Below are 10,244 nucleotides of genomic sequence, written 5' to 3' on the forward strand. Positions count from 1 at the left end.
CCAATCTTCATCAATCAATGCTTCCAATACTGACACGACAAAACATCATATGTAAATGTTCTGCCCACGAGAATTCATCTCGTAAGTTTGAACTATCTTACCCACTCCTTTTGCTGCCTATGCTTTTCAACTGCAGAGATGGACCGCGATGCCCGACACCCTCGTGTTAAAACCATCCGAGAACATCAATTCTCGATGATTTCAAATCACAGGAAGACCACATCCTCAAGAAGATCCAGTTTCCTATGCTTATTTCTTTTTTTTTTTCTTTTTTTTTCTGGAAAGGACTAGGTGGGGATATGAAATATGCACGAGACATGGGAATGGGTAAAGTATACTTGCCCCGGCATTATTTCATATCACCGATCTCGTCACTGAGCAGTAAACCTGGTTCACATGCTCCTTCCCACAATGCCTCCATTTAGAAGCTGAAGGGACACATGAGATTGGAGGGTCAGTGCCTCTCACCACAGCTCATCTTGCTCACATTTCTTCCTTCACACCAAGGCAATAGCCACACACAGGGAGCTGCTTTTTACCATAATTATCCGACTGATTTGGACAACACTGTGGGATCCAAACTACCAGATGATTAAAAAAACAAAAGAAAAAGTAAAGCCTTGCTTTTATACATCTCTTACTCAGTATATACTAAGATGATGAGCGATGGGAGTGATTAATATTGACATTACTCCAATTTCAGTTGCTTTATGATTGATTTTATATATGATTTTTTTTTTATTATAATGAAAAAAAATGGTTTCCACTTGTTACTGTAATCAATCCAGGACAGTTGAGATTAATCCAAGATCTTGTAACTTGACAACCGTTGCTCAGTTAACAAAACAACATGACATCATCATCATCAACATTGTTATTATTATTATTATACCTCTGACCTCAGGAAGCACTGCATAATCATAAATGACACCACCATCTTAATGAAAAGGACTTAATTCTACTACGGCCAATCAGTTCAATGAGATCTTCAACTGACCATAAATAGAGAGTATTTTAACTTGGGATGAATGCACAGTTACATCAATTTACATGTCCCCCGGAAAAACAAAAGAGAGAGAGAGAGAGAGAGAGAGAGAGAGAGAGAGAGAGAGAGAGAGAGAGAGAGAGAGAGAGAGAGAGAGAGAGAGAGAGAGAGAGAGAGAGAGAGAGAGAGAGAGAGAGAGAGAGAGAGAGAGAGAGAGAGAAAACAAAATGAGTTTTTCAGATGAAGGGGTTGTAAATGGAAAGCAGCTGTGGGGGAATCGTACCCAACCTGTGCCTCTGTCTATTTAATGGTTCTGGATGTGCAGAAGACCTGATTGAACGCCTGGCCTTTCAAAAACCTGTTCGAAAAACTGCTCACAGGGACGGAATAATTCGAATCAGAAATCTTAGCATACATGGAGTCAGTGTAAACTCCTTGAAACCTACAACATAGGTTCTCTTTTCTTCTTCTTCTTCTCTTTTTCAAAGTTCCTCATTCCGGCAGGACTGGGATGAAAACATCTGGAACACATTTTTTGTGTTTTTTTCTTAAAGAGCTCTGCAGACAGCACAATGGAACTTCACTGAGCCAGATGTGAACAAGGACACAGTACCAGCGAGGCTTTCTGCTTCATATCTGTCCTCCAGAATGAAACAGGGAAAATGGCAGTATATCGCAGAGCAAATCTAATCCTGAAACACGAATCAGTTATTTCTCACAGATCCGTCTGAACTAAGAAAGACTTTCCTTTCTTCTGTGTCCCAATCAACACTGGCCCGGGCCAAAATCCATTCAGTTTTCATTCGCACAAAGTATTTAAAGAATGTTATCCCACATTTTTAACAAACAAATTAGTTTGATAGTTTGACCCTTTGTCTGCAGGAATGTTGTTATTGAGGCAGACCGGTTTAAAACTCTTTTTTTTTTAAATTCATTAATGATAACAAACCATTGTGGAGGGAGGGGGGGGACCTGAAGATTTGAGGCTTTGTAAAAGGGCTCCTCTGGTCATTGTGGGAGGAGGGGGAAAAAAAAACTTAGAAGAAAGAGCGAACGTCTCTTTAACCTCCTACAGTGGGCCCACACAGAGAAGAGCTTTTGGAGAACAACCTGGAGTTGGTCTGAACCAGGTATGTCGGCCATAAAACACGAGTGCCAGAACAACAAAGTCATACCTTTCAGCAGAAGGTCAGGAGAAATATTTCTCTCAAATTAGCTTTGCTCCCTCAGACACCGGGAAAACCTTGGAAAAAATGCCTGGAGCAGAAACTACCCACCATTAGTTTCTACTCCTCATCTTTGCTTTCAGTGAAGACAAATTGTCACGAGTGTTATCTCGTAGGGACGACTGAAGACTCTGTAGAGCTTTCTGCCACGATGAAGGCAATCTTTACCAAAAACATGTCCCCACAGGGCCATTTTCTTTTTTTTCCACAAGTCAAGAGAGTTAATGGGCATTCAATGACTTTGCTTCGACTACAATAAGCCCTTTCTTTAGGCTATGAAACTGTAAACCTGACAGCAGATGCAATCTGAAGGTCACCACTTTCACCCTTTTCAACTTGGACCCCTTCCCCCCCTTCATCCACGTCTTGTAGATCCCGGGTCACTACCTTCTGCTATCACGTCTGCATGTTAAAGTTCTGTCGACTGGTTCGAGTCGGGCTGAAGGCAAGGCCTACGCCCGGCGATGTCAAGGTCAGCTCACCTTGGTAGTTTTATACGAAGATGTTTCATTTCCAGGGCTCGAAAAAAACCATCACCAGAGGACGTGACTCAACAGCTACACATGATCTCATCTTCAGATGTGGTGCTACTAGTCTGTTGTTTTAGTTAACTTCCTTCTCACAGCCAGTACTTGGTATTTCAAGGCTGTTTTCAGGGAATGAAACTGATACATAGGACTTTACCACAAACAGGCATCATTAAATGATAAAAGCATAATGGGCAAACAAGATGTAGGGTACATGCATCTGCTTTTCCATTAGCCTCTGATCACAGTCGGTAAAAACACTGCAAGGGTCTCTCTTAAGATTACTCAACTATTTGAGGTCATGAACATTTTATCGGGAAGACTGGAAGTGCATGTAAAACTGCAATGCTATCAGGATTCCCATTCATTATAATGAGTCATTTTCCAGGACACTTCAAACACATTTCCCATGAATTCTGCATAGATATACACGATGTACTAGCACATCCTTGCTCATGGAAGGTCATATTACTTGGTATTAACTATCAGTGGAGGCTCAGCAGTGTCTAAACGGACTGCATGACTTTAAGCCGGTCCCTGAACACAAACCCCAAAGTTCAAGCACTGACGTGTAACCACAGCTGCTAACAATGACCGAAAATATGCAATTTCAGCTAAAAATTTATATGGAAAAATACGTGATCTCAGCAGGTAGAGATACAAATGCACGGCCTAACTTTACAATTTCCATGACCTCAGCTGTATTTCCAGGACATTTGATCATTTTTATCATTTTCCATGTGGTTTTCCGTAACTGGAAAACTAATCTATAAACTTTTCAGGTTTTCCAGGTTTTCGAGGTGGCAACGTGGGAACGCTTGTGTGCACTTTATGTCTATCAACAGTGCTTGGATGAAATATTTCTCTTGAAACTTGCACCGGCAGTAACATGTGGAGTACCACAAATGCCTCCCTTTTTAAATTATTAACTTTCCATTGACCATATATCGGATACTATGTATCAAACATGTCTGATACTATGTATCAAACATTTTAAACTATGTATCAAACATGTCTGATACTATGTATCAAACATTTTACACTATGTATGTCCCAGAACTTTTACTATGCAAACAATATTACACTTAAAAAAAAAAGCTTGGTAAATATCTTATTAAACATAAAGGTCATGTTAATGTATTAGTCACTGGGAATGATACTCAAATATAACCTGTATGCATGTATGCTGTTGGACCCCAAATGCAGTATGGATCTTAACATGTATTAAAACATTAAACAAAACTTTTTGTTTGCTATATTAAATATTGTATTTCAGAAAAGTAGTTGCTTTATGACCAAAGTGGCTAGAAATATAAATCAGTTTGATCTGCAAATATGAGACTTTCATATAAGGCCACAGGGAGAAAGTGAATGATTGTTTAATTGCATGTCTAGGGATGCTGGGTCCAGGAGGTCTGCTGTGCAGCTTGGAGACACATATATATATCCATGCAGTCTGAGAACCGATTGCAGGATTACTTGGTTTTGGCCAGGATGACTCCTTTAGAGGCAATAAACTTACTAATTCAGTACAATCGCCACATAATCATATGTCCTATCCGTCCCAGAGGAATCACAAGCAGTAAGTGAACTGGCTTTACTGCACCATGTCATTACTGGGAAGCAAAGACTATCTGATCCCAGACTTCAGATGTGAATTGCACATTATCAAATCAGATTGACTGTGAGAATGGCTTGTGAATTATTAAGAACTGTGCAAATGTGGAAAACGTGACATATAATAAACCGAACTAAACAGAAGCTGCTCAGCCCATTATATGTCATGCATTATTCAAAACGTTGCATGTGTAAAATGTCAAGTTATACGAAGTGCTGCAGCACCACATTAAATCACCTACAAGACTATTTTTTGGTCAGTTTTTGAATCGCTCGCTATGTCAGCACCATCCAAGTGTGTTCAATTTCAGTCTTTCAACAGTTTCGTTAAGACCTCCGGCCCAAATCTGTCATCCACAATGACAAGATCTGCATTCACAGCCTTACATGGTGGCCTATGCCGGCTGCAAGCAGTAACTGATAACTTTTATGCTGCAATGGGAAGTTACGAGATTTAGTTTGCTCCATAGCCTGCCCCATGAACACCCAAGTAGGTTGTATTTAAATTAAAAAAGAGCTTTGCGATATAGCATACCTTAATTAGCCATGAAACTGTGGATTAAGATTAAGTAAGTGTCTGGCAAAATCTTTTACCCTGTTCTTAATCCTACTTATAACCCATATCCACTCTCAATTATGAAAAAATAAAATAAAAAAATATCAGTTTGACCAGAGGGGTAAGTGTGGGGAGCCGCTCATCCATTAAGCTAAAATGCCTGTGACAGGGCATCACTGCAGCCACAGACCACCTACCATGCAGGGCAGGCTGGAGGCAGCAACAACACACATACACACACACACAGTGCTCCCACCACCCCTGCATGTCAGATGACAAATCTACACATCTACAGGACACGGCACTTTCACACGATACACGGTGAAGTCACCAAAAAGGGTACCCGGCAGCCACCTTAATCGATATAAATCGGTTTTATTCGGCACCGCAGGTCTTGATATCACATTTTTTGTTCTGAAATAATCCGCCGGTGAGCCACTTGGGACAGGTTTGCCTGTAAAATGTGACTATCTGGTTTCCCAGCATCACCATGGCGCTGGGGAAGTGTGGGTCCTGGCGTGTCCTCATGTCCCTGAGACTGTTAGCTCCACCCTAACACTTCACACACAAGTCTGGGACGCTCCCTCCCATCATGGCTGTGCTCATCGCTCTCATCAATATTAAAAAAAAAAAAAAGAAGAGAGAGAGAGAAAAGGAAGCTGAACCCTACCCAACTTTTTGCTCCTCAGTGAATCTAAATCACAGCACAGAAACATATTTCCCAGACCTGAAAGACTATAAAGCAAACACTGTGGGGCTAATATCTATAATATCCAACGTGCCGGTGTTCACATATTTAACCTGAAGTATGGCTCCATCACAGATAAGATCTGAAAAGCCTGAGTTAAAAGTTTGCTTGCTTATGACAACGACAAATGGGACACACTTCTGCACTAGTATAGTATTGTGAAATGGTTATTAAATATGCTGCAAGGTCTTTTCTAGATGCATTTCTCCAAAGTTTGTCTGCAAACCCCCCCCCAAAAAAAACCCCCCAGATGAACTCTGCTGCTGCCTGTGCCTCATCCTGCACATGTCCATCAGCTAAACAATAGACTCGTTGTCACAACTTGTAAAATATGGCTCTGTAAATCCCAGCCTCGGGGTGAGACAACACACGCTCCATTAGTACCCCAAATTAATAATTAGCTGATGCAAACAAAAAGAAAAAAAGAATAAAAGATAATAGACTGCTGCTGGCTGCACGCACGAGACCAGTTTATTTTTGAGACCCCCCCCCCCCCCACCACACACACATATACAGTGTTTTAGACGTTTTGCAGACCACACTGTAAAGTCTCGCAGTGCTGAGATGCTGGCACCACATCGCACCGGGAGGATGGGTGGACCCCCAACAGTTGAATTTTTAACGCTCTGACGTCTTTCCAAAGTGACCCCCCCCCCCCCCCAAAAAAAACGTCCACACACAAGTGTGTGTCTGACATGCACGATCTGAGCTGCAGCAAGCTTACTGAACTCGCCTGCGATGTGACAAAAAGCAGAAGCATCGCTATAGAGATCTGGACGTCCCTTATCCTCCGTTTTACTTTCCATCTTATATGGGTATCCATGACCGGCCAGAGACGCCCTCGCCAAGTGATGAATGTTTGCTTTTTTTTTTCTTTTTTTTTTTAAAATTTAGATTAAAAGAAATGTCACTTAAACAAACGTCTGCTCAGGACAGGACTAAAAGCCAAAAAGTCCCAGAGAAAGAGAGAGAGAAGAGAGAGAGAGAGAGAGAGAGGGGGAGGTATCGTTATTTCTCAGGCAGCCATAAGTTTTGGTGTTGGGTTCCTCCTGCTAGTTGACGGATGGGACACCCAACCTCGCGCGCTCTTGCCTCTCCTTGTCTTCTCCTCCTCTGAGCTGTCCTGCACCACTGAGCCACCGATTAGAAGTGTCGCCCTGTCTTTCAGTCGTCACGTAGAGCCCTCAGAAATCCGAGGAGGTAAAGGGAAAAAAAAAAAACCCAAAAAACTTTCCCCCCCCCTCCTCTCCGGCTGTCACTCACCGCGCGGACAAGAGCCGGGAGCCAATCAGAGACGCCGGTCTGACAGAGACGGCCCTGCCATTGGCGGTGGGTGGAAACAAAGGCTGAGGGGGGGGGGAGTTTCACGCCCACTTCCAAGGACTCCCAGTCCCCTTTAATCTCCGCAACACCAAATCCGCTACTTCTCAAAAGACCCCTGGAAGCGCGAAAAGCAAATTACCTTAGAAACAAATGATGATCCTTATCCTTTCTCTCCTCCTCTCGCGTGGTTTCCGCTCCCTTTTCCCTTACCGTTGACAGTGGTTGAGTTAGTATTGTTGAGTTTGTAATGTATAGTAGCTGAATTAATTTAAGAGTAGGTGAGAAGAGGTAGGGAAAAAAGTGTACACTTCCTCCTACTCCTTTTCCATCCATCCACCCATCATCCACCCATCCATCCATCCACCCATCATCCAAACCGCTTATCCTGCTCTATGTAACAAATAATCTGATGCATGTGGAGATTTGCTCGCTGAGATTGATGTGTGGATTTGTTGATCACTTCAGATTATTGACAATGAAGTTTATCTGTATGTTGTATCCTGCTCATTTACATGTCCGCAATAAATCATCATCATCATCATCATCATTCATCTAAAACTTGAAATTCATCGTGTACCAACTTTATCATTTTAGAACCTCGTGAAAATCGTCATCATCATCATCCTCATCCTCATCATGATCTAAAACATTAAATTCATCGTGTACCAACTTTATCATTTTAGAACCTCGTGAAAATCGTCATCATCATCATCATCATCCTCATCCTCATCATGATCTAAAAGATGAAATTCATCTTGTACCACCTTTATCAATCTTGAAACACCATGACAGTCATCTTCATTATCAGCATCATCCTCATCATCTAAAACCTGAAATTCATCGTGTACCAACTTTATCATTTTAGAACCTCATGAAAATCGTCGTCGTCATCATCATCATCATCATCATCATCCTCATCGTCCTCCTCCTCATCATGATCTAAAACATGAAAATCATCGTGTACCAACTTTATCCATCTTAGAATATCATAAAAATGACAACAAATAACAGCGAGCTGTTGTGAATCGGAATATTCATTAGAAATCGCTGTATTTTATTTTTTTTACTACCTCATTGATTTATACTAAATGTTGTTTGTTCTTGTTTTTATCTTGGTTCTTTTTAATCATTTATCTTGTCTAGTGTTGCTGGTCTGAGAGTCACCAAAAGAAATGTCGTTGTGTCTACACAATGACAATAAAGTATCTTATCTTATCTTATCTTATCTTATCTTATCTTATCTTATCTTATCTTATCTTATCTTATCTTATCTTATCTTATCTTATCTTACCTTACCTTATCTTACCTTACCTTATCTTATCTTATCTTACCTTATCTTATCTTATCTTTGATTTTCACCCATGGTAGAATTGATTAGACCTCCATTAAGAGATCAAATCTGACACGTTTGACAGCTGGTGTGAGATTTATGAGGCGATGAGCCTTAACTTGACACCCATAGCCTTTATCGAGGGGAAGGCCCGCATGTTAATGACCACTAAAAACTATGTAGCATCATATTTCATAACTGTTTGGATCATCTGAGATTCGTGTATATTCGCTACGGTTGGGCCAATTTGTGAAACCAGACTTCGTCATCGGAGACCTTTATTTTTTTTTTTAAAGGCAGACTGTGAATCTAAGGTGAAATGTCATCATTTACATCTCATTTACATTATCTTTGGCAAACTCTTTATCCCATGGCATCTTAGAAGAGCCAGCAATCAGCAGATGAATTAAAGTGGACCCAAAGCGGCATCATTACATATTCACAACTGCATGTCTACCAACAGCATTCAGTGTAACTGTGCCTTAGATCACCAAGAGACATCGAATAGGAAAATTAAAATGCAAAATATATTTACATCCATACATATTAGTATATCCGAAATATCACGCCACGAGTGCACCAAGTGTCGAGTGCAGGAAGATTCATGGCTGGAGTTTAACTGACTTGTCAACTCACAAACCCTGCTTAAAGGGCGTGTGGGGATCACAGCAGCACCAGAAGAGGCACATTTCTAGGCCTTTCTTAAAGGAAGTACGCAAATCAGTCGCTCTGATGGACTTCATGACACCATTTTGGCGCCAGGTGAGAAAAAAGTCTGGACCTAGATAGAGCATGTCATTTTTTGTTGTGGGCACTGGTGGTGAATGGCCTTCTAGGCCTCGCTCTGATGTCCATCCATCCATCCATCCATTCATCTATTATCCAAACCTCTTATCCTGCTCTCAGGGCCGCGGGGATGCTGGAGCCTATCCCAGCAGTCACCGGGCGGCAGGCAGGGAGACAACCTGGACACACTCTCTCTCTCTCTCTCTCTCTCTCTCTCTCTCTCTCTCTCTCTCTCTCTCTCTCTCTCTCTCTCTCTCTCTCTCTCACACACCTAGGGACACTTTAGTACGGCCGATTCACCTGACCTGCATGTCTTTGGGCCGTGGGAGGACACCGGAGAGCACCCAGAGGAAACCCACGCAGACTCGGGGAGAACACGCAAACTCCACACAGAGGATGACCCGGCACAACCCCCAAGGTTTGGACTAGCCCGGGGCTTGATCCCAGGACCTTCTCGCTGTGAGGCGACCGCGCTAACCACTGCGCCACCGTGCCGCCTCTCTCAGATGTATGTCTGCTGAATGAGATCGTAAATTATACATTTTAAATTTCAGAGGAAGTCTTGAGAGGGTGAGTATGGGTGTTAGTATGGGTTTGCTGGTTTCTGCCTGGAACACCAGCAGTGAGGTTTTGGACTTCACGCAGGCGGTCCACGGCGTGCCAGCGTAAGGACACAGCGAGGGGAATGTGTGGGCACGTGCGCAAGCGGGAAACCAAGCAACTGGACGTCATCGTGGCTTCTGTGCAGCGGCTGAAGTCCACGAGCAAGGACACCGCGTATTGTGAAGTGTTTAGGGGCAGACATCTGACCCCTCCGTGATACACGGTACCACCTCCCCGTCAGGTATGACGAGTTACCAACAATGCCCAGGACCGGGCATACCGACGGTAGAATACATGTCGAATACGGCAGATAGGTCAGGGACTTAATTCATTAATTATTCAGGTTTAGATTCAGATTCAGATTCAGACAACTTCATTTATCCCGGAAGGGCAATTCAGTTTTACAATCTACCCAGACAATACAAAAAAAAACTCTGACAGGTGGCAATCATCAGTATGTCCGAGACAACAGACGGATCAGTAGACGGGATGGAGATGTAAACTGTCACCATCTTATCTAATTAAATAATTGATTAAATGTCC

At 42.3% G+C, this 10,244-nt stretch overlaps 1 protein-coding gene across 1 annotated transcript in view; it reads right to left on the reverse strand.

The window, feature by feature from the left end:
* col5a1 (procollagen, type V, alpha 1) overlaps nucleotides 1-6,869 on the reverse strand; it is a 103,800-nt gene extending 96,931 nt beyond the window's left edge. The window contains exons 1-2 of the mRNA XM_056290506.1: nucleotides 6,384-6,869; nucleotide 5,577 (exon numbers count right to left, since the gene is read on the reverse strand). Coding sequence (XP_056146481.1) covers nucleotide 5,577; nucleotides 6,384-6,482 — 100 coding nt within the window. The 5' untranslated portion in view covers nucleotides 6,483-6,869. The remainder of the gene's footprint in view (nucleotides 1-5,576; nucleotides 5,578-6,383) is intronic.
* Nucleotides 6,870-10,244: the final 3,375 nt, after the last annotated feature.

The sequence above is a fragment of the Lampris incognitus genome, chromosome 12, assembly GCF_029633865.1.
Source record: "Lampris incognitus isolate fLamInc1 chromosome 12, fLamInc1.hap2, whole genome shotgun sequence".
Classification (NCBI taxonomy): Eukaryota; Metazoa; Chordata; class Actinopteri; order Lampriformes; family Lampridae; genus Lampris; species Lampris incognitus.